At 37.8% G+C, this 25,716-nt stretch overlaps 1 protein-coding gene across 1 annotated transcript in view; it reads left to right on the top strand.

The window, feature by feature from the left end:
- The window catches only part of BMPR1A (bone morphogenetic protein receptor type 1A), a 139,638-nt gene extending 114,796 nt beyond the window's left edge, over positions 1-24,842 (top strand). The window contains exons 4-13 of the mRNA XM_040485636.1: positions 312-474; positions 1,321-1,423; positions 5,811-5,907; positions 6,070-6,169; positions 11,607-11,751; positions 15,787-15,979; positions 17,484-17,781; positions 19,708-19,883; positions 20,886-21,016; positions 21,101-24,842. Coding sequence (XP_040341570.1) covers positions 312-474; positions 1,321-1,423; positions 5,811-5,907; positions 6,070-6,169; positions 11,607-11,751; positions 15,787-15,979; positions 17,484-17,781; positions 19,708-19,883; positions 20,886-21,016; positions 21,101-21,226 — 1,532 coding nt within the window. The 3' untranslated portion in view covers positions 21,227-24,842. The remainder of the gene's footprint in view (positions 1-311; positions 475-1,320; positions 1,424-5,810; positions 5,908-6,069; positions 6,170-11,606; positions 11,752-15,786; positions 15,980-17,483; positions 17,782-19,707; positions 19,884-20,885; positions 21,017-21,100) is intronic.
- The last annotated feature ends 874 nt before the right edge of the window (positions 24,843-25,716 follow it).

A 25,716-nucleotide genomic window follows, 5' to 3' on the forward strand; every position in this document is an offset into this window, starting at 1 on the left:
GCGAGGGAGACAGAGTCTGAAACAGGCTCCAGCCTCCAAATTGTCAGCACAGAGCCCGATGCAGGGCTCAAACCCACAGACGGCGGGTTCATGACCTGAGCTGAAGCTAGACGCTCAACCGACTGAGCTACCCAGGCATCCCTGAATGAAATGTATTTTTAATTAAACACATTAGCTGCCATTACATAAGAAAGCTGCCATTACATAATAATTACACACTAAGAAAGCTTAGAAATTTCTCATTGAAAATTGAAATGGAAGAATTAGCTTTTCGGAAATGATGTTTTCACAAATTTCATACTTGAATACAGGGCAGAATCTGGACAGTATGCTCCATGGTACTGGGATGAAATCAGACTCTGACCAGAAAAAATCAGAAAATGGAGTAACCTTAGCACCAGAGGATACTTTGCCTTTTTTAAAGTGCTATTGCTCAGGACACTGCCCAGATGATGCTATTAATAACACATGCATGTAAGTACTTTATGTAGTCCTTAAAGTTATGAGAATAGGATTGCATTTAGTGCCATTTTAAGAATTGTTTACATTGTCTTCGTTTTTTTTTTTTTTCTTTAATTTTATATGATATCTTTTACAAAGAGCCAAAAAACTTCTTGTTCTTTGTATGGGAACATTTAGTACTATTAAATGATTGATGTTTCTTTTCTCAGAGTTAACGTTGTAATACAGCTTTTTAAAGGAGATAGAAGGATTTGAATCTGGTATTTGTCTAATGTTTTGAGTTTATTTAATGATCTTTTTATCATAAAGTTTACTGATACTTACTGTAGAAAATTTAGAGATTACCAAAAAAAAACCAAACTCACTCAAAATCTTGTAATTCTAAATTGGTCGAAATATTTTACAGAAAGATAGGCATGATATTGTGATATTTAATTAATTTTATATTATTTTGATACAAGGGAGCTCCGATTTATATAACCATTTTATAATCCAATTTATATAATCCAATTCCGATTTATATAACCATTTTAATTTTCCTACTTTATTTTATGTTAACTATTCAACACATTTATATATGATCATGTAATTCTATTCCATATTGTTTGGGGACATTGAAGAACTGACTTAATAGCCAAAAAAATTCCCTGAACAACTGAGTGTCATCAGTTAATTGTCGCCCTGTTATGAAAGTGATAATGTCCTGTTTTTGTACTTTACTAATAACTGTATGCTCTTTGAATATCACCAAATAGAAAGCAAAAACCTATATATGTAAAATACTGAAATTATATGATCGTTCATCATGTCTTCAATGTGAAGTTATATTTTTTGGTTTTTGGGTTTTTTTTCTTTCAGAACGAATGGGCACTGCTTTGCCATCATAGAAGAAGATGACCAAGGAGAAACCACATTAGCTTCAGGGTGTATGAAATATGAAGGATCTGACTTTCAGTGCAAGGTAAGATCTGATTTAGGGCCTGTGAAATAAAGAAGGGAGGGGCCACGTGAAAAGTATTCATTTCCCCAGGAGAAGTGTGCCTGATCTGCACATCACTCTATGTTCTTATAAACCAAGTATATTGGAGGAAGCTTAGCTCTTACTTCAGGTAATATGATTGTGGTAATTGAAGTTCCAGATTATTTTACTTTATTTTTTTTTAGTTTTTTTTTTAAATTTTTTTTATGTTTATTTATTTTTGAGAGAGAGAGAGAGAGTGAGCATGAGTGGGGGAGGGGCAGAGAGAGAAGGAGACACAGAATCCGAAGCAGGCTCCAGGCTCTGAGCTGTCAGCACAGAGCCTGATGCGGGCCTTGAACTCACAGACTGAGAGATCATGACCTGAGCCGAAGTCGAACGCTCAACTGACTAAGCCACCCAGGCGCCCCTATTTTACTTTAAAAAAACGTTTTAAATCATATCCTATTTCTAAATTGTCATGACTGCCAAAAAAAATGTTACAGTATCACCTGTGGATTATCAAATTGACTGGAAAGACGTCAAGGTGATGGGCAATAATAACCTTTGTATCACTCTGAGACAATGCAGAAACATTAAGTCCTTGTAAGGAAATCTCAGTGGAGTTGTTTTAGCAGCAGCAAAGGCATCCAAGGGCTGGTAATAAAGAGTTTATGAATATCCTCATGGCTCTTGGTTATAAACCTAATCTCTTCAAAATCCTGTATAGTAATTTTGCCCCAGGGATTCTTCCAGCTTTAGATAGAACCGTTTGTACACAAATTTAAGCTTCAACTATTTTAGGAAATGATTCACATTATTAAGAAACTCTCAGGATTGATATATGTTCCAATCTCTGCTAAAAGTTTGGGATCCATGTGCCCCCTCTGCACATCTCCCTTCCCCCCCCCACACACATATATTGCATCCCATCTACTTCTTTTATTTTAATGTTTATTTTTGAGAGAGAGAGAGAGAGAGAGCACACAGAGGAGGGGCAGAAAGAGGGAGACAGAGGATCCCAAGCAGACTCTGCACTGACAGCAGAGAGCCCAATGCAGGACTCGAACTCACGAACCGTGAGATCATGACCTGAGCTGCAGTCAGATGCTTAACTGACTGAGCCAATCAGGCACCCGCCCCCCCCCCCCCCCCCGCCAATTTATTTTCTTCTTCCCCTCCCCCTCCTCCTCCTCCCCTCCTCCTCCGAGAGAGAAAGAGATAGAGTGACTATCTTAAGCAGGCTCCATGGCCAGCCCAATGTGGGACTTGATCTTAAAGACCACCCCAACCCCAGGGCTCTATTTCATAACCAACCGTGAGATCATGACTTGAGCTGAAATCAAGAGTTGGATGCTTAACCAACTGAGCCACCCAGGCACCCCTCATCCCATCTATTTTCTAGGTGTGACACCTCTAGTGACAAGGGCTCATTACCTCCCAAGACCATCTATTTCATCTGTACTAATGACCTGACATGATCTTTACAAAGCTTTTCCTCCTAATGACTACAAATCTCTCCCTGCCCCTTTGGATCAAATCTAAAGCCTCTTTCAAAATATGACAGCCTTTTACTGTGTGAAGGAAGTTTTTTGGTCTGTTTGTGTGGTCCTGTGTTCCTCCCCATTCCTATAGTCTTTGCCTATAGGTGAAAATGATAGCTCACAGTCCCCTCCACTGCTCCATGTCTGATCAGCCTCAGAGTTACACTGAAGTCTCAGCGTAATATGCAGAATTGAGTCTGGTCTGACCTGGGGTGGGAGGTTGGAACGCAGAGAATAAGTAACTCCTTTCCTTTTCCTAAATACAGCCAGATCTCATGTTGGATGTTGGATGTTGGATTGTTACACCACACTTTTGAAACATACTGAGCTTCCTGTCAGCTAAAATCCCCATCTTTCACTTATGCTATTGCTGAACCATATCTCTTAGATTCTATATTGATTCTTTGGTTTCTTGCCACAAATAAGAGGATGGAAATGGAATGAGTTTTTGAAAATAGTTGTTATATACCTGTCTATGTTAAATTTTATCATATTAGAATTAGCCCTTTGGGGATGCCTGGGTGGCTCAGTTGGTTGAGCATCTGACTTCAGCTCAGGTCATGATTTCACAGTTTGTGGGTTTGAGCCCCACGTCAGGCTCTGTGCTGACAGCTTGGAGCCTGGAGCCTGCTTCGGATTCTAGGTCTCCTTCTCTCTCTGCCCATCCCCTGCTTGTGCTCTGTCTCTCTCTGTCTCTCAAAAATAAATAAGTAAATAAATGTAAAAAAAAACAAAAACAAAAAACGAATTAGTCCTTTGCTATAATTTGGCAGGATTTGTGGGGGGGGGATGATAATTTAATTATTTCTTGCAGTTTTATGCCATTTGCATGTTTATCAACCACATATTCTATACATTTTTTTAATCACTAAAAATATTGAAGGAAGAACTATGGTTAGAGCAGTGAGCTCAGCAGTAATAACCTGTATCTTGCATGCCCCTAAACGAGGCATATCACAAATTGACTTCACTAATATAAATTAGTTGTTAAACTTCACAGTCTGTGTTCTTTTAACATAAGAAAGAGTCTAACATTTAGCTCTTCAGTTTCCAACACTTGTCCTTTCTAAATTCTTCCTGTCACACCTGCCTTCCAGCCCTCTCAAAGTGTTCTCTTGCCAGGGTGTGATCATGAGGGCAGCCACTCACCAAGAATACAGAAGCCCTGGAGGGTCTCTTCCGGCGTCTGGGAAAGCAGCTGCCATGTAACAGTGCTTTTTACTTGTCCTCCATCACCTCGTGGTTTTCAGCAACACATCCATTGCTTGGCGGTCTTCTAGCATTGCTAGAGAAACCCCTTCTTGGTTGTTCTTTACATTTTGTCTTCTGCAGGGCTAAGCTCATTTTGAACATTAGCCTTCCTGCAACTGTTTGTAGATGCTTCGTAGTCCTTTTATTCACCTTCAGTTAATATACTCTCCATTCCCTCCTTCATGTAAATGTTCTCGATCTGGGGTTATTTCAGAGTCACTTGTGTAACTCCTAACATCTCTCTCTTTTCTTTCTCTTTATGGTCATTTAAAAGTAAAACTGTTTGGGGCATGTGGGTGGCCCCCACATGGGTGGCCCAGTCAGTTGAGCGTCTGACTTCAGCTCAGGTCATGATCTCGTGTTTGTAGGTTCAAGCCCTGCGTCGGGCTCTGTGCAGACAGCTCAGAGCCTGGAGTCTGCTTCAGATTCTGTGTCTTCTCTGTCTGCCCCTCCCTCCCCTGGTCACCCTCTGTCTCTGTCTCTCAAAAAATAAAACATTAAAAAAATAACTTTTTTTTTTTTAAGTAAAACTTTTTTAACATTAAAAATTTAGTTAAAATGGAAAACTTGTGCTTTTGGAAGTTTCCCAATACTCTCAACCCATCTTTCCTGGTAGGATCAAGTCGTGGACTCCTATTCATTCACCTTTTTAAAGTAATACTTGATTATACTGAGGTTTTTCTGTTTTGGCCATCTGATACTTAAGAATAACATGGTCAGTTTCTGCTTATGTTCCTGCTACTTTTATAATGACAAGCAATTCCTTTCTGTTGCTATTTTGGTCCAGAATGGCAGTTTTCCCAGGCAGTGCTGAAATGTCAGCATTCAAGTTAATAACTTGTTAAGTACTGTACCAATCACGTAAAACTTCACACATAATTGTTGATGTCTGCTCTCTTGACTGAAGTCTTTTCCTGTGCTCATTTTCTGATCTGTCAGGGACATATCTCCCCTCTGGTCGGTGGTCTCTAAGAAACTCTCAGGAGTATGGTTTCTGCATTTTGCCTTTGTCCTCACCACATCTGCTTTAACTTGCTTCTGCATTGGGTTCCTTAGTCTCAACATAGTTGTTCTGTGCAGACTCTGCAGTATCTTCTACCTCCTCAACTATTTTTCCTCACGTCTCCTTTCTTTAGACTACAACGCCCTCCACTTAAGTCGTCTCGGTGCTGCTGTGAGATCCTGTGCACCCTACTAGTTCATCACTGCAATAAAGTGTATTACCCATGTTTTTTAGGAAAAGATCTCATGACTTATATTTTTACTACTACAAACAGGTGAATAGTAATACATTAAGATATGCCAAAGTTTTGGTGAAAAATACTTGTGAACTTTTGTTTATAATTTAGTTATAGTCCAGTGTTCCAACACATCATCCACATACATATGTTCTTAAGAAATACCATTTTACAATCCTTACAACACTATTTCAACACAAATAATTTTTTGATAATCTTTTCTTAACACATAAAACTTGCAGGTCCTTTTCACTCAACAGAGCTAGAAATTGTGTTCATGAATATTAAAAAAAAAAACCCTCATTCTCACCTGAAAATATCAAGCCATTTTTAATTTTGTCCTTACTCTTCCTCTAGGATTCACCAAAAGCACAGCTACGGCGGACGATAGAATGTTGTCGGACCAATTTATGTAACCAGTATTTACAACCTACACTGCCCCCTGTTGTCATAGGTAGGTTCGTCTAGAAGAGGGTGATTGTGATTTTCAGTAAAATATTTTCTGATTTTGACAGTAAGCAAGCTTTCTAGAATTTAACACTCCCAAGTTATTTTTCTCCTTTCGTATGTGATGAAGAGATCAAATGTGTGCTTTGTTGTTCACTTCCCTTGTCAGGTCCATTTTTTGATGGCAGCATTCGCTGGCTGGTTGTGCTCATTTCAATGGCTGTCTGCATAGTTGCTATGATCATCTTCTCCAGCTGCTTTTGTTACAAGTAAGATCATTATTTTTATATAAAATATATTGTTGAATATTAGATGTAAGTAGTTCTTTAAAAGGCAATGGGCATAAGTTATTGACCACTGAATGCAGTCCAAACACCATTAACTTGTATTCTCTGGGTCTGTCTTCTTTAACTAACCAGATTATATTTTTCTTAAGGAAAAAGAGGACCTTACTATTAATCAGTTAATTGAACCCAACTTTATACTTCTTGTTCATGAGTACTTAGGATTTTTCTTATTTATGGAATATTGAACTTTTTGTATCTGAATGTTTAAAATCTGTCCCAAGAAGACAACTGCGTTATCGTTCTTTAGTTACTTGGGGCTTCAGAATTGTTTGTGGTTAGTCATGATTTCAGAAGACAGATGCCAAAAGAGAAGAGGAATAAGAGGAGGGGATAAACTTCAATAATAAAGCATTATCTTATTGGCATATGAATAGACTGAGAGATCAGTGGAACAGGTTCCTAGACCCATAAATAGACCCCAGTATATAAGTAAATTTAGTATATGGTAAAGGTAACATTCCAGATCACTGGGGAAAACATGGATTATTTGACAAATGGATTTAGTAGTAGGTGGCTATATAGAAAAACATGAGGGGTGTATAGTTAGCTCGTTTAGTTGAGAGTTGGTTGACTCTTGATTTTGGCTCAGGTCATGATCTCACAGTTGTGGGATCAAGCCCCACATCAGGCTCCATGCTGGGTGTGTAGTCTGCTTAATTTTCTTTCTCTGTCTCTGTCTCTCTGTCTCTCTCTCCCCCTCTCTCCCTCCACCCCCTCTTTAAAAAAAAAGAAAAAGATGAAGTTCAGTCAGTAACCTACATCGTAATAAGTTTTACCCATCTTGGATCTAAATACGTAACATTAACTGATTAAAGCACTGGAACAGACCATAGAAGAATTTAAAAAAATAATCTCAGTGTGGAAGACCTGTGACTGACATAAAACCAAGAAGCAAAGAAAAACACCCCATACACAGAAAATAAAACCTTAAAAAAGAAAAACTTGCGTCAAGTACATAAAAATAAAACTTTACCATGTAGCAGAAACCACCATAAACAGAAGACAAAGAGTGAAAAATATTGGTATCTCATATTACAAAGAGCTGATTTCTCAAATATAGAGAGCTTTTATAAATCAAAAACAAAAAACTTAGCAGTTCAATGGGAAAACATTCCCCCCAAACTGAACTCACATTTATCTAAAAGGAAATACTTACAGCTCTGAAAAGAAAAATAAAAAGATGACTCAAGAATATTCACAATATGAAAAATAGAAATTAAAATCATACTGAGATACCGTTTTCCACCTGTAATACTGGCAGAAATTCTTAGATAAAGAGACAGATTGAGCATCTCCCTTTTGCTGCCTCCAGTGAAAAAGCAATAGTTTTTACCTTCTTTGTCCAGCTAGGACCAGGAGAACGGGATACCAGATAACAGCAAAAAACAACAACAACAACAACAAAAAAAAAACCTTTGGAACTTGGGAAACTTTTGGATGAGTAGTAAGTGACTTTGCGGACCTACAAAATCAGACTCCTAGGCTAGAATTTGAGAAAGTAAAGGTGCAGCCAGTTTATACTATAGAATTCCCCAAGAAGCTCGAAAATTGGCAGCACCAGTTACCTCTGGGAGTAAAGCTGAGAGTGGCAGTAAAACCAAGAGGATTGCTTGAAAGTCTATTTTTAGAAAGTCAGATGCTGTGTTATGCAATACTGCATTAGGAAATCACTCCCAAACATAGTGGCTTAAAACAGCAATTATTATCTCTCACTGTGGGTCAGAAATTCAGGAGTGACTGACTGCACGTCAGAATCTTTGATAAGGTCCAGTCAGATGTCAGCAGGAGCTGTGCTCACCTAAAGGCTTGACTAGAGCTGGTAGATCACTTTCCAAGGTAGCTCACTTCTGATGCTCACAGGTTGACAGGGGAGCTTAGTTTCTCTGATGTGAGCCTCTTAACAGAGCTGTATGAGTATCCTTGCAGCATGAAGACTGGCTTCTTCCTCCTAGGGTGAGTGATTCAAGAGATCAAGGTGGAAGCTGCAATGCTGTTTACGATCTAGACTCCAAAGTTACACCATCACTTCTGCCACATTGTGTTGGTCACACAGGTCAGCCCTAAAACATTATGGAAGGGAAACAGGGACTTACATACTGGGAGGTGAGAATGTTGTGGTCCATCTTGGATGACAAGTCCCACAGATGTTGAGACCCCTACTCTTGTTCAGAACAGTCACCCCTACTATCTCCCTGACAGAAAGCTAGAAGTTTCTCTGTAAAGAACAAAGAGGGACGCCTGGGTGGCTCAGTCGGTTAAGCGTCTGACTTCAGCTCAGGTCATGATCTCGAGGTTCCTGAGTTCAAGCCCTGCATCAGGCCCTGTGCTGATAGCTCAGAGCCTGGAGCCTGCTTCGGATCCTGTGTCTCCCTCTCTCTCTGTCCGTCCCCCACTCATACTCTGTCTATCTTTGTCTCTCAAAAATAAATAAAAATCTTTAAAAAAAAAAAAAAAAAGAACAAAGATAAGATTCTTAGTTGTGGCATCCCATTATTGAGGGTGAGATATTGTAGTGAAAACATGGAGGTAAAGTGAACATTTATATACTTATTGGTGGGCCCCTCAACCCTCCCAGAACTCTGTTAGGCAGACTTATTCAAACAAGAAATAGGAAGAATCTTCTTGGGGAAATCCATCCAGCCCAAGAGAAAAAAACCTAAATATACTCACCTCCATGGGCCCAGTGAAATGGCCCAGGCAGTTATCTCACAGTGAAGTCTGTAATCAATAAGCTCCACTCATGTATCAGTAGTTGCCAATGAGGCAGTGAGGGCACTAATCCCTGAAAAACAGGAGACAAATGAAGTAAGCCTTATGATTGCCCACCATACTGCCTGGAGAGAGTTTCTAGCTGTAGGACATAGGAGGAACCCAGGTGTAGCCCATCAGGCTCTGGCTCAAGGAGATGTAGCTGAGTCTGGGGTATGAATAACAGAGTACTAAAGAGGAGAGAACTTCACAGGGAAAGAACTCTGGACATCTGCAGAAGGTTCTTATCAAATATTCAGCTGAATCTTTATCAGCATGTACAAGTGAGGAAACTGCCCGAGACTGGGTAAGAATGCCTGAAAAGATCAAAGGAAACAGTGTTCAGGGCTCACACAAGTCTGGGAATAGTGTCTGTTTCCATCACCTGGGAGACTTGAAAACCTCATAATCCCCAGGGCTTTGGTTAGAGTACTCAGAAGGGTCTTGCTTCAGTATTGGGGAATAATTAGCTCTAAACTAAACATGACATTGGTCCCACCTCAAAAGGAGTATACTGTTTCCAAATAGCTGCATCCTAGAGCAAAGTTCAAGGATATTTAGGGGGGGGGGTAGTTCAGTCAGTTGACTGACTGACTCTTCTCTTGATTTTGGTTCAGGTCATGATCCCAGGGTCATTGGATCAAGGCCAGTGTTGGGGTCCTTGTTGAGTGTGGAGCCTGCTTGAGATTCTGTCTCAGTCTTCCTCTGTCTCTCTTCCCCGTTCATGCTGTCTCTCTCTTTCTTTAAAATAATAAATAATAAATAAGAATATTTAGAAGAATATAAAAACACCCAGCACCAACAAGGTAAAATTCACAGTATCTGCCATCTAGTCAACAATTACCAGGTATACAACTAATACAACCAGTAATGAGGAATCAAAACACCAACCGAAAACTGATCGAAGTTTTAGAATTAGTGGATAGGGGCATTAAAATAGTTATTTTAACTGTATTTTATACGTTCAAAAAGTGAAATAGAGACTTGGAAGATCTAAAAGAGACCCATATCAGACTTTAGAAAATGAAATCTATAATACCTGAGATGAAATATACACTGGATGAGATTAATGACAGATTAGATACTGTAGAAGAAAATATGAGTAGACATGAAGACACTGCAAGAGAAACTAAACAAACTAAACCATCAATACATATTTAAAAAATAGATTGATAGGACGCCTGGGCAGCTCAGTCGGTTGGGTGTTTGACTCTTGGTTTTGCTTGGGTCATGATCCCAGGGTCATGGGATTAAGCCCCGCATCAGGCTGAGCTTGGCCTGCTTAAGGTTTTCTCTCTCTCTCCCTCTGTCCATCTTCCTCACATGTCCTCTCTCTCTCTCTCTCTCTCTCTAAAATAAAAAAAAAAAAAAAAAAAAAAAAAAAAAAAAACGAAAAACTAAAATAAAAAAAAAATGAGCACCAGTGAACTGTGGGACTTCATGCAACCTAATGTATATACAGTTGACAGTTGAATAGTGCAGAGGTTTGGGGAACGAACCCTTGTGCAGTCAAAATCTGTGTATAACTGACTCCCCCAAAACTTAACTACTAATAGCCTACTGTTGACTGGAAGCCTTTTCAATAACATAAACACTTGATTAACACATATTTTTTAGGTTGTGTGTATTATATGTTGTATTCTTAGAGTGAGCTAAAGAAAAGAAAATGTGTCAAGAAAATCATGAGGAAAAGAAAATACATGTATATGTAGTACTGTGCTGTATTGAAAAAAAATCTACACTTAAATGGATCCATGCAGTTCAAACCCATGTTTTTTTCAGTGGTCCACTGTATATATAATTGGACTTCCCAAAAGAGGGGAGAGAGCAAATTATTTTTTAAAATAATGACCACATTTTTTTCAAATTTAATTAGAACTGTAAACCCATAGAGCCAAAGTACAAGCAACAAAAAGAAATCTACACCAAGGCACATCATTATCAAATAGCTCAAAACCAGTGATAAAGGAAAAAAATCTTAATTGCAGCCAGAGAAAAGGCAGATTAGGTGCAAAGGAAGATGGGTAAGGATGGTAGCCAACTTTTCAGGGGAAACAGTGTGCATAGAGCAGAATCTTTAAAGTACTCAAGGGGTAAAAAGTCATAAACCTAGAATTCTATATGCAGAGAAAATACTTCCAAGTATTTGAAATACTTGAAAGTGTTTCAAGTATTTGGTTTCAGCTCCGGTCATGATGTCGAGGTTCATGAGATCGAGCCCTGTGTGGGACTCTGTGCTGACAGTGCAGAGCCTGCTTGGGATTCTGTCTCTGTCTCTAAATAAATAAACAACAAAAAAATGAAGGTGAACTAAAGACACACATACAAAAGCTTGAAAGAATTCATATCCAGCAGATTTGGACCACAAAATATGTTAAAGGATGTTCTTTAAGTAGAAAAAAAATTGCATTTTAACATATATATAGAACTCTACTTCACAAGCTCCATTTCTGGATATTATTTTAACAGAGAATATATTATCCTGTAAGACTAATTTGGATGTGATCCTATCTAAAGGAAAGATGATGTCGACAACCTCAACATTTTTCTTAACGCTAGAATTTTATAGTTTTAGAATTTTAATGTAGCTTATTTTCTGCTTTTTCAAAAGACATTATTGCAAGAGCATCTCAAGCAGACGTCGTTACAATCGTGATTTGGAACAAGATGAAGCATTTATTCCGGTTGGAGAATCATTAAAAGACCTTATTGACCAGTCACAGAGTTCTGGTAGTGGATCTGGACTACCCTTATTGGTAAGATAAAATGTCATACAAACACAAATGTTTATTGATACAGAATTTGCCCTCATATGATCATACACAGCGTATTTGTTACAGAGTAGGGAACGTTACTAAACACACATTTTTTTCCCTTCTTATTTAGAAAGATAGCTACCGTAATGCAAGGAGAAATCAGTTAACAACAAGAAGTATGAAACAAGAGAGACTGTTGAGAACTGAGAGCAAACTGAGGGTTGATGGGGGGTGGGAGGGAGGAGAGGGTGGGTGATGGGTATTGAGGAGGGCACCTTTTGGGATGAGTACTGGGTGTTGTATGGAAACCAATTTGACAATAAATTTCATATATAAATAAAAAAAAAAAGTATGAAACAAGAAAAATAGAACAGGCAATTAAGATAGAGTCTCAAACAAAATTAGGGGGGAAAACGTGATCATGAGGCGCTATATAAATGCTAGAGTTAACTCTCAAGTTTTGCTTTTAACAGCCAACTTGTAGAGGAATCAGATATAAATTCTTTCCATCTAAGGTTAAACTCATTGGCTGGGAGAAGTATAACTATTTCAAATTAACAAGTACTAGAGATCCAGATATATTTTTAATTTAATTGCATTTGTTTAAATACATTGATCTCTGATTTTTAAATTTATTGAATTCTGTAATTGAATTGGAAAGGTAAAAGTAAAACTATCTTCATATGCAGACCACATGATATCTACATAGAAAATCTCAAGGATGGTACCATAAAATGAGTTTATCAGGGTTGCAGAATATATGGTCACTATACAGAAATCATTGAATTTAGGTACACTGGCAACGAGTGGTTAGGAATTAATGTTTTATTTTTAAAAATGTATTTTAATGTTTATTTTTGAGAGAGAGAGCGTGCAAGCAGGGGAGGGGCAGAGAGAGAGGAAGACACAGAATCCAAAGCCAGCTCCAGGCTCCGAGCATCAGCCCAGAGCCCAACACTGGGCTCAAATTCATGAATTGTGAGATCATGACCTGAGCTGAAGTCAGGCGCTCAACCAACTGAGCTGCCCTGGCACCCCAGGAATTAAAAATTTTAAAGCAGTATCATTTAAAATAGCTTTAAAAGACATCATATATTTTAGAATAAGCTTAACAAAATGTATATAAGACCTGTGCACTGAAAATTAGAAAACATTGCCAAAAAATTAACAAAACCCTAAATAAAGGGAGATGTCTATACTGTATGTGAATCAGTAGATGCAGTATTAAAATTTCAATGATCCTAAATTGATTTATAGTTTGCATTCAATATGAAATCAGAGCAAACTTTTTAGAAATTGATAAGCTGATTCTAACATTTATACGGAAATGCAAAGGACCTCGTAGAAGAGTCAAAGCAATTTGGAAAAAGAATAAAGATTCACTACCTGATTTCTGTACTTACTATAAAGCTACAATAATCAGCACAGTGTGATCCTTACATATAAGTATGTATATCAGTGGAAGAGAATGGAGAGTATAGAAATGGATACAAACATCACTTGAATTGGGTGCCAGAGTAATTCAGTGGGGAGAAGACAGTCTGTTCAACAAACAGTGCAGGGAAGATTGGGCATACGTTTGCCAAAAAGTATATCTCAACCCTTATCTCCAAATACAAAATTACTTTGAAATGGTTCATAGACCTAAATGTAAAAGTTGAAGTATAAAACCCTTCAAAGAAAATGTTTTAGAAAATCATTGTGACCTTGGGTTAAGCAAGGGTTTCTTAGCGCACAAAAGGCATGAATCATTTTTTTAAATGATACATTGGACTTTTTTTTCTTTTTAAGTTTATTTATTTTGAGAGAGACCGAGACAGTGCAAGTGGGGGAGAGGCAGAGAGAGAGGGGAGGAGAGGGAATCCCAAGCAGGCTCTGTGCTGCCAGCGCAGAGCCCAACGTGGGGCTTGAACTCACGAAACCGTGAGATCCTGACCTGAGCCAAAACCAAGAGTTGGATGCTTAACCTACTGAGCCACCCAGGCGCCCCGGTGAATTGGGATTTCTCAAAATTTAAAACTTTTCCTATTCAGAAGACACTTAAACAAAGGAAAAAATAAGTCACAAACTGACAATGCAGATCTGAGAGAATTTCTATTGCAGCATGTATAAAGAACATTTATAATTCAGTAATAAGGCTACCCAGTTTTTAAAAATGGACAAAATTTTGAACAGATACTTCCCAAAAGAAGATAAAAGAATGGCAAAGAAGCACATGAAAAGGTGCTCAGCAGCATCAGGCAAATGCAAATTAAACATTAAAGTAAGACACTGCACATCCACTAGTGTGGCTAAGGCTGAGAACATTAAGTGCTGAAAAGAATATAGATCAGCTAGATACCTCATACATTGCTGATGGGAATGAAAATATTTCAGCCACTTTGGGAAACAGGTTGACAGTTGACTGAAAAGTTTCTACTTTCTATACAGTGAAAGTTCTTCCACTAAGTATTTACCAAAGAGATATGCAGACGTGCCCACATGAAGACTCACAGCAGCTTTGTTTGTAAGACATAGGGTTGTAAACAGCCCCCAAATCCATCAGCTGGTAAATGGATAAACAAATCATAGTATATTCATACAGTGGAATACCACTCTTCCATAAAAAGAAACTAGTGATACAGGCAGCAACAATACAGATGAATTTCAAAGTGTTTTATGCTAAGTGGAAAAAGCCAGACAAAAGACTACATATTGTGTGTTTTCATTTATGTGATATTCTAGAAAAGGCAAAACTGTAGGGAAAGAAAACAGATCAGTGATACCAGCGCCTTGGCGGGGGGGGTTGACTTTAAAGAGGCAGGAGGGAACTTTCTTGGGTCCTGGGAACGTTCTATATCTTAATTGGGGTGTTGGTGGTTGCATTACTGTATACATTTGTCAAAACACAGTCCTCAAAAAGAGTAGATTTTGTTGTATGTAAATTATGCCTCAATAATCCTGACTTTCTTTAAAAACTATAAAAGGATTCTGTAATAAATGATACATAAAGTTAAGTCAGTTTAGGTATACACAAAATCTAGTCCATTTTAACTGCATTTCCAACGTGGACCTTAGGGTTCTTATTAATTTAGAATGACCACTAGTGCTTCTGAAAATGAAAGGTAGCAATCAGTGTGCATCTTTGATTCAATGAAAATTAATGAAAATACTTGTACTTTAGGTATTGCCCTAAACAAATCCCTATATTCTGTGAGTAGAAAGGAATAGAGTTCAAACAAATACATGTATACATAATAATAAAATTATAATTGTGAGAAGTGTAGCAGCTGCGAGGTATGCGTGTGCTATGAAGGTGTTCCACAGAGAAATAACACCCTTAAGTGAATTCTGAAAGCTGAAATAAGAGAAATAAGAGGGGTGGTGGGTGGGTGATTATAGCAGATGATGAGGCTGGAGAGTCAGGTGGGAGCCAGATCACGTAGGGTCTTCCAGACTTGAGTGGAAGATTGGTAACTGTCATTTGGATTTTGCTGCATGATGAAGCACCCTGAGCTTAGTGGCTTGAGCAATAAATATTTATTATCCCTCATGATTCTGTGGGTCTGCTGGACAGTTCCTTCTCTAGAGTTGCCCGGCTGGAGCTGGATGCTCCCAGACATGGCCAGGGCTTCCCGTGGTATCGTTCATCAGTCACAGAGTTCCCCAGCTCAGCAAGAAAGGGCAAGCCCCAGAGCACAGACACTTTTCAGGTCTCCACTTGTATCACGTTGTTCTGTTGCCAAGAGCAAGTCACATGGCCATGCCCAGAGTCTGTGGAGGAGACTACCCAAGGGGGTGTGGACTAGGAGTGGAATTATTTTGACCATTTTTGCAAATGGTCTGCCACATTGACCAATCTGTTAGTGTGTGATTTCACAAAATATGTTGTGCATTGTTTCATCTACTTTTAAATATGTTATAAATTCTAACAGGGCTATTGACTGGTCGTACATCCCATCCTTTTTGTTGGGATGGGCCATCAGACCACTTTCTCAGTCTTAGTAGGTTCCTTTCATCAGGAACTCCACAAACATTTTACCTTTTTCTATGAAGGTGCAGCGAACTATTGCCAAACAGATTCAGATGGTCCGGCAAGTCGGTAAAGGCCGATATGGAGAAGTATGGATGGGTAAATGGCGTGGTGAAAAAGTGGCAGTCAAAGTATTTTTCACCACTGAAGAAGCTAGCTGGTTTCGAGAAACGGAAATCTATCAGACAGTGCTGATGCGCCATGAAAACATACTTGGTGGGTACACATTCGGTTTCAGTCGATTCTATACTCTGACACGGTTAGTGAGGTGCAGATAGAACCCCGCTACATGGGCTTTGAAAATATACATGAATTCGCTGATGTGTGTTTGGCTGAAGGAGACCCAGGAGAATACAACAGTTTAAGTACAAAACAATCCTGAATGCCCACCAACCACTTTATTTACTGTCCAACTAAGAAAACAAGAGTGAGTTTCAAATTGGAAGTAGTGTTAGTTTATTGGACTTACTCATACAGTAACAAAACCCAAGTTTTTGAAAGGTAATTTAAGCAGTTTTCTAGTATAACTTTAACTATATGTACCTTTTTGCCTTTTGTAAATTAAACTACCCCCCACCTTCATTTACAAAGTAGAAAAATAATTTAGGTATGATCTGATCAGTAGGGTACATAGACTCCTTTTAGCTTTCCTGACTTTTCAGCTACTATTTCCCTACCCTTTAATTTCGAGAGTGCATAGCGCATTGCCACAAGTATTCCAGACACTTAACTATTAGTTTCCTAGTGCTGTCATAACAAATTACCACAAACTGGGTGGCTTAAAACAACAGAAATTTATTTCCCAGAGTTAGAAGCCAGAAGTTTAAAGCGAGGGTGTCAGCAGAGCCATGTTCTTTGAAGGCTCCGGGAGAGGCCCCTTCCTTGTCTTCCCAGCTTCTGGTGATTGCCAGCAATTTTTGTCATTTCTTGGCTTGGAGATCACACTCTTGCTGTTTGTTGTCATACGGCCTTCTCCCCTGTGTGTCTCTGTCCAAATTTCCCTCCTCTTGTAAGGATGCTGGTCATTAAGTTAGGGTGCATCCTGATGTCATATGACCGCATCTGAATTTGATTACACCTACAAAGATCGTATTCCAAATAAGGTCACATTTACAGGTACCAAGTGGACATGAGTTGAAATGGGGGGGAGGGCAATGCTGTTCAACCCAGCACTCACTGACATTTTTCTGAAGGGAAAGAGGACAAGAAAAAAGAAGGAAAGGAGCCTAGTATCGTGGACCTGCTTGTCAGTGAGCCAGACGGAAAGGCAGATGCGATGAGGCTTGATGGACAATTGGGAGTTGGTTTAATTAAGAGCAGACTCTTAGTTGAACATTTTAACTTTATTATTGTAATGTGTCCACTTTTCAATTTCAGAGCTTTTCCACATTCCTTCTTCTTGTAGTTCTTCATGCTTAGAGAATCATGTATATGGATAACATCCCCCCAGGTTATTTTCTGATATGTGATCTTTTTCTTAGTGATATAATTGTCGTTTTCATGATTATCATTAAGATTATTTTAAAAGTATTACAGAATTGTAGAGGTGTGTGTATAAATGGCAGGAAAAACTTGGTAACACATTCAAGAGATTTTGTTAGGCAAATTAAATTTTTATCTGTACATGATGCCTAGGTTATTCTCTGTATCCTGAATGAACATTCATTATTCTTCCTACACACCTCCGATAACTAACCTTTTCAACTCATCAATTGAACAGGTTTTATAGCAGCAGACATTAAAGGTACAGGCTCCTGGACTCAGCTCTATTTGATTACTGATTACCATGAAAACGGATCTCTCTATGATTTCCTGAAATGTGCCACACTAGACACCAGAGCCCTGCTCAAGTTGGCTTATTCAGCTGCCTGTGGTCTGTGCCACCTCCACACAGAAATTTATGGCACCCAAGGAAAGCCTGCAATTGCTCATCGAGACCTAAAAAGCAAAAACATCCTCATTAAGAAAAATGGAAGTTGCTGTATTGCTGACCTGGGCCTTGCTGTTAAATTCAATAGGTAAGTGGTTCTTTGCCTGCTGCTTTGAAGTCATTTTAATCTCCAAAAGATATTTGCCTGTTTGGATTCAGGATAGTGGAGTTCCAAACACGTATTTGTACTTACTTCTCTAAAGAAATAGTGGGGATTTTTTGGTCTTGGTGTTTTGTTTTTCTGTTGTTTTTTTACAAAAATTGCATCCTACCGTACATAATTCTTGATTTCCTGCTTTTTATTGTTTTAGACATCATTCTATTTCAGTTTATGTAGCTCTGCTTCATTTTTTTAAAGTTTATTTATTTATTTTGAGAGAGGGCATGCACACACTTGTGGAGGAAGGGCAGGGGGCTGGAGAGAGAATTCAAAGCAGGCTCCACACGGTCAGCGTGGAACCAGTGTGAGACTCTAACTCATGAACTGTGAGATCATGACCTGAGCTGAAACCAAGAGTTGGATGCTTACCCAACTGAACCGTCCAGGCAGGCACCCCTGCTTCATTCTTTTTCACAGTGCTGATACAAAGTTTTCCATTATATAGATGTAGTATAGTTTATTTCATCTATGACCTAACTGATGGGCATCAAAGTTGTCTGTATTTTATTATTTTTTAAAAAATACTTTAATAAACATTGTATTTTACCCATTTATAATATCCTCGAACACTTGTACAAGTATTTGTTTGTGGTGGATTCCTGGAGAGGAGGCTAAACAAGGAGTAGGTGCCTGTCAAAGGATAGTGTGATTGCAGGCTGCCCCTTCAGGGGCCATGCATTGCTTTACACTCCCACAACAGTATACCATTCTCCATCACCATTTGAAATTGTCAGTATTTTTTAAATAGAATTACCAAATTTTTAGGAAACCATTGAAACTATTTTCATATTGTTATAACTCTAGGAAAGAGCAGGCAATTTACATTTCAGAATTCCTTTCAGGTTATAAAATAAAAGTACTCCATCTGTCCGTCTGTAATAAATTAATATTAAAATTGAAATCTTCTTCCCTAGTGGTTACAGTCTTCTGATCCTGTTGTTCTTTGCCATTGTAGTGTTCACTGGCTCAACTATTCATCAGGTGCTGTTTAAGAAAACCTAAAATAGGGGCTCATGGGTGGCTCAGTCCAGTTAAGCGTCCAACTTTGGCTCAGGTCATGATCTCACGGTTTGTGAGTTTGAGCCCCGCATCGGGCTCTGTGCCAACAGCTCGGAGCCTAGAGCTTGCTTCGGATTCTGTCTCTCAAAAATAAATAAATGTAAAAAAAAGAAAAAAGAAAAAAAAAAGAAAACCTAAAATACATTATATTAATCTCAGCTTCAGAGTAGTTTCCAGAACCTGCCAAAATTGGGGGCCTGAGCAACAAAGCATTCATGTCTTCCAGCTCTAAAATGTAGTCCAAGATTTGAAAAACCAATAAACATCATTTATTACTGATTGTCAATATGATTATGTAAACATTACTCACAACAGAACTAAGTGGATTGGAACCATAAAGAAGAAGAAAATGTAATCCTGTGTCACAGAGACTGAGTTTATCATGTGGGAATGGTAAAAACAAATGATTCCTCTCAGTTTAGTTTCATATTCACTTGTTCTGGGATATAATTATCTACCACTTTTTCTTATATTCAGTACTGTCGTTTTTCTTAAAGAGGCACTAAACTTGTTTGGTGACAAAACTTGATATGTAACATATTTAAGGGCTATGTTACTGTTCTAAAATCTGGAAAATGCTAACTTTTAAAGTCTATCTGGCCCCAAGGAATTCTGTTAAGGGAATGTGGAGATATTAAGTAGGTAGGTAGATAGGTTTTGTTTTAATTTTATTTTTTATATATTTATGTATGGGATGTGTGTGTGTGTGTGTGTGTGTGTGTGTGTGTGTGTGTTACACATGTAGATAAACTGTTTTGTTCCTGACCCTCAACCTGAACATTGTCTCTGTTTCAGCGACACAAATGAAGTTGACGTGCCCTTGAATACCAGGGTGGGCACCAAACGCTACATGGCTCCGGAAGTGCTGGATGAAAGCTTGAATAAAAACCATTTCCAACCCTACATAATGGCCGACATCTATAGCTTTGGCCTGATCATTTGGGAAATGGCTCGTCGTTGTATCACAGGAGGTAAGACTAGTTAGTGTGGTTCCAGTTATGTTTATATCCTCATTATTGAAAAAGCAACAGCTCCATTTATATAACTTAGATGTCATATATGTTGGGGATCAAGGCCACTGCCACATTTTGTGATTTCACTACAAGGACTCACAGGACTCAGCATATAGTTGTCCTCACAGCTAAGATTTATTACAGTGAAAGAATACAGATAAAGTCAGCCAAGGGAAAAGTGCACGGAGCAAAGTTCAGAGGAAATCGGGCACAAGCCTCCAGAAGCCCTCTCCCAGTGGAGTCACACAGGATGTGCTTAATCCCTCCAGCAGTGAGTTAGGACACTTGTGAAATATTGTCATCTAGGAAACTTCATGAGAGACCTAGTACCCAAAGATATTTTTAGAGCCAGGTTACATGGGCACCCTCCACCTAGCAAGTACCAGAATTCCAAACTCCTAGAACGAGAACAGGTGTTCAGCATAAACCATATTGTTCGCACAAACCGTCTAGGCACAGTGAGCGACCTTATCACTTAGGAAAAGTTTTATATGCGTGTAGGGGACTGTTTACCTGGCAAGTTCCCAGACACTGGCCCAGCACCAGCCCTCTACGCAGGCCTTTTCAGGACAGCAGTCTCAGGCCTGCCATGTTCACTACTCCCCACAAATCATGTTGTCTTTCTGCTGTAGAACAAAAAATAAAAACTGCACTCATTAGTAAGAACAAATATGTATGTAAATAATTAGACTAAAAAGGTAAATGAGCATTTCACCTTACTTTTTTTAAGGGATATACATAGCTAAGTCCATAAGTTTCATAGGACCCTACCCAGATGGAGGTAGAGAAAATAATTAGGCAGGAAAAAGAGAAGAACATACATTTACTGTTAAAAGTGAATCAGTTACTCTAATTCTTTTCTTCTTTGTGTAGGAATCTGTTTTAACTCCCATAGTTGAGTAAGAGATGCTGAGTATGTTGACATTTTTTGTGCCCACTGTGTTTTCTCACTCCCTACAGGGATAGTAGAAGAGTACCAGTTGCCTTATTACAATATGGTACCCAATGATCCATCATACGAAGATATGCGTGAGGTTGTGTGTGTCAAACGTTTGCGGCCAATTGTGTCCAATCGATGGAACAGTGATGAAGTAAGCAGAGCTCCGTCCCCTGAAGTGGTTGGTAAGTGTCGTCAAAGATCTTCATGTACTCACCACACTGTCTTTACTTTTCAGTGTCTACGAGCAGTTTTGAAGCTCATGTCAGAATGCTGGGCCCATAATCCAGCCTCCAGACTTACAGCTCTGAGAATCAAGAAGACACTTGCCAAGATGGTTGAATCCCAGGATGTAAAGATTTGATAAACGGTCCTGAGGAGAAATTCTAGACTGCAGGAACTGTTTTCACCCAAGGAATGGGTGGAATTAGAGTAGAATAAGGATGCTAACTTGGTTCTCAGACTCTTTCCTCACTACACCTTCACTGGCTGCTAATATTAAACCTTTCAGTACTCTGTAGAATACAAGCTGGGAACTTCTAAACACTTTGTTCTTTATATATGGACGGCTTTATTTTAAATGTGGTTTTTGATGCCTTTTTTTTTAATTGGGTTTTTATGAACTACATCAAGACTTCAATCCTGATTAATAAGTCTCCAGACTCTGGGTACTGAATTCCCTGTTCATAAAATGGTGCTTTCTGTGAAAGCCTTAAGAAGACAAATGAATTCAGCGGAGATGGAGAAATACACACTTTGCCTTCTACCTGAGGAAGTTTAATCTGTTTGTATCCCACCTTTGTAAACAGCCTATGGATTATGATCTGTTGGGGATACTCCTTAGTTTATGATAGTTTGTCATGCTTTGATGGTGGTGTGTACACACGTGCACGCGCGCGCATACACACACACACACACACACACACACACACACACACACACACACCAGGATTCTTCTGCTGCCATTCGAATTAGAAGAAAAGAATTTATGGATGCACAGGAAGATATTGATGGCTGTTGGTTTTGTGCTTTAAAAATGCATTATCTGACCAAGATTCTCCAATCACATAAAAGCCATTTATTTACCTTGCAAGTGAGCAAGCTTCTCTGCCAACTTTATTTTTTAACATGAAAGTTGATACAAAGGCCAAAAGAAGTTTAAAGTGTCTGTAAATTTGGTCTGTTTTCCTTTCATTACCATCTTTTTCTTCCTCCCTCCCTCCCTCCCCACCTGCTTACTCTCCCCTCCCCTCCTCTCCCTCCCTTCTTTCCATCTCTTTCTTTTCTTTTTTTCTTTTTGGTAATTCTTACTTTTGTCCTGAGAATCATCTTATCCAAAGTTGGAACTTCCAATGCCATGAACCTTCTAAAGAAAAACACTTCTTATTGAAGTGAACTACTAATTACTGCATTTGATAGCAATGTAAGTGCCTATAACCATGTTCTATATTTTTTATTCTCAGTAACTTTTAAAAGGGAAGTTATTTATATTTTGTGTGTAATATGCTTTATTTGCAAAACACCTCCTTTACAACCATATTTTATATATGTACATACATGTATACTGTAGCAACCAGCTCCTGTGTACCTCATATCCCATTCTTAAGGGAAAAAAATTAAGAGATCATCAGAAAAAAAAGAAGTTATAAAGTAGAACTACATATAAATTTTCAGAATTAATGCATTCAAAAGCATATATCAAATCTAGGACTTTGTTATTTCAGGCATAGACTTTCAATAAGATGCTGTCATCTCATGTTTTCTTTGTGAAGGGATCCTCCAATTAGAAGTTTCTATTTCAGGGCTGACAGAAACTTACCAACAACTATTTTGGGCATTTAAATCATTTGAGACTTTTGGTTGTATGATTTCTGTTCCATAACTTGTGATGACAATGAAGAGTCAGGCAAAAAAAGCTCAGTATCTAGTGATATGACTATAGACTATGAAATGTCTGTAGCCATTACCTGTGTCTATTCATAGAGCTATTATTCAGTACAATGCAACATATTTTATGCATGCCTTGTTATCCCAAGGAATAATTCTGATTTACTTAAACTTACACTTCTGTAATGCCTTTTTCCTGTTAATGTCTTATCCTGAACAAACAGCTCACTGGTGCATAAAGTGAATAGTTTTTTTTTGAATGTAACATAAAATAAATGTGATTATATCACAACATAGTTAAAAACCTTTAAAGGGGAGGAATCAGAGCACGTATCCATCCATTACCAAAAATCTGACTGGCGTTTAAGGATGAAACTCTTACTTATTTATACATGAAACTTCACAAATTTGAGATTTTCTTGAATAGTTTTGACTAAGCTTAGTAATTTTCATCTAACATAATTAAAGTTTGAAGTGTTCATCAAAATCAGTAAATGTATATATTGATAGTATGCAATAACGTGCTCTTTCAGAATGTTCTCCCTGTGTCTGTACTGACCGATTCTAATCCATGTTGCCATGTGATTTAAGAACAATTCTGAGCTCTGATCGTAATCTAAGGTTGCTTTATTTTTTATTGGATAAACTATATATCTTGGAAATTATTTGTCATCTTAATAACAAAGTATGTAAAGAAAGGCAAACTCTATTCTTAGTGATGTTAAAATAGTGTGTGAGAGCAGACAATTACAGATAGTATATAAGTAGACCACTATAATGATTTTTTTTTAATAAATCTATGAAAAGTGGTATCAAGAATTAACTTCAGCGGCTTGTTCAGTTAAAATATTTTCTAAGATAGCATGTTCTTTAGAAAGCAAATGATGCCATATTTGAAATACTAAAGTCCAAAAAATATGCATGAAACTTATTTTCTTCTCTCCTTCCTACTCTCACTGTTAAATTTCTAAGTTCATCCAGTAAGTGAAATATTTAAAGACTAAGAGGAAGTATTACATAGTACTATATAGTTAATAATTTGTAAAACCCCAGGAGCCATTATTTGGCCCCACTTACAATTTAGCTTGAATCTAATTTCTCTGGAAATGTCTTCACAAAAGATATTTCGGTCAACATTAGAAGTGTCCCTAAACTTAGAGAGTGGCCTATAGCTTTTGAAAATTATGTTTTACAAAATGTGCCAGATTTTTTATTTATGCAGTCTAAAAATACTCAGTACCTTTTTCTTTCATACGTTTTACTTCTATTTAGGACAAAAATGTAATACAACTTTTAAAAAATCATGTATCTCTTAAACTGGCCCAAGATCAAATTCGATATGGAATTATTTATTCCAGGCAAGATGTTATAAATTAAATCACTTATGTTTCTTTTCATACACATTGTTTGGAAATGTTCCAAATACCTAAATTAACCTCAACAGGAGAAATGCTAATTGATTTTCTAAAAAAGATTGTTGTAGCTCTTGTACTGTCGAAAGGGGTGGTATTTATTACTTGCTTGGGTCAGGTGTTAAAATAGGGTAGCAGTTCATCGTATTGCCTCAGTGCTGTTATGAGAGTTACAGTGGAAAACCGCACAGAGCTGACTTGTGCATAAACACCAAATTAAATCTCCGGCCGGCAGCACGTGAAGCCACGTGTGATGATCATCCCGTAAGGAAAGTATGTGAATACTGCTTTTGCAAAGGAGTAAATCTATTACTGTAATTGTAGCTTGTGCTCTGTACTATGCTTTCAGTGGAATTATTTAAGCTCTTTTAGTGACCATTGTCCTTGCCCATTTAAAAACTAAAATGTAGTATATATATTGTATAAATGAAAATATCATTATAGCTTAATTAGGGAAGTTGTACATAGACCTCAAAAGAAGGGTTAAAAACAAGCAGTTTTATTATGCAATTGTAAAACACCAAAAATATAGATTCATCTTTGATATGTAACACACTAAATGTATTTTGTACAGCATCTGGTTTAAAAGGTGCCTTATTAAGTTTACCATTAATTGCTTTGTTCTATATATAGATTACATCCAATGTATCATTTTTAAGTAAATAACCTTATTTTAGTATACTTTAGTGATGTGTTTTGTGATACTCTGCTCTGGCGGTATTGTGTGTCAAAAGTCACATGTCTGGTGAGATTTTATAGCAAGTTAGTGTATGTACACGTGTCTCTGAGATGTGCATTTCAGCTACTGGAAATCCAGTGTGGGACACACAGCAGGTAAGTGACCACACACTCTTTCCTTCATGTAGATAGAGAAGTTACAAACCTATTACAATGAAGGGTTGTTTCCCTTTAAAAAAACTTTTTTTCTAATTCTAAAACTATGCACTCATTGCAGAAACTTTGGAAAACATAGAAAAGCATAAAGAAGCAAATAAAATCACTCAGAATTCTGCCATGTTACCCCTATTCACTTTTGGATGTTGCCGTTCACTCTTTTCTACTGCATACTTTCTACAAAATTAAGACCATAGTATGTCATTAATATCCATCGAAACAACTTAAAAAAAAGTTGAATACATAATATTCCAACAAGTAGATGGAATAATTTATTTTTGTAATTCCCTGTCGAATATTTGGGTTATTTCCATTGTTTTCAAAAATATAACGAATGTATTGCACATCCGTATACCTAAATCTTTTAAATCATGAATTTGTTCTCTTAGATTACATTCCTAAAAGTGAGACTAGTGAATATGAACTTTTAAAGGAGTATTTAAGATGAAAAAAATCAAAGGTTCTTGGTTAAATGTTGCCATATTTCTGCCCGGAGGGTTTCTCATGGACACTCATACTAGTCATGTCAAGAGAGGGTTCATCTTGCTATGTTGCTTCCAGTTTCCATCTCTCTCTGCTACCATAGTGCCTGGTTTGTTGCCATTTAACTCATTTCTTTTTTTTTTTTTTTTTTTTTTTTTTTTTTTTTTTTTTTTTTTTT

This window comes from Herpailurus yagouaroundi, unplaced genomic scaffold (assembly GCF_014898765.1).
Source record: "Herpailurus yagouaroundi ecotype Mexico unplaced genomic scaffold, PumYag 163, whole genome shotgun sequence".
NCBI classification, from domain to species: Eukaryota; Metazoa; Chordata; class Mammalia; order Carnivora; family Felidae; genus Herpailurus; species Herpailurus yagouaroundi.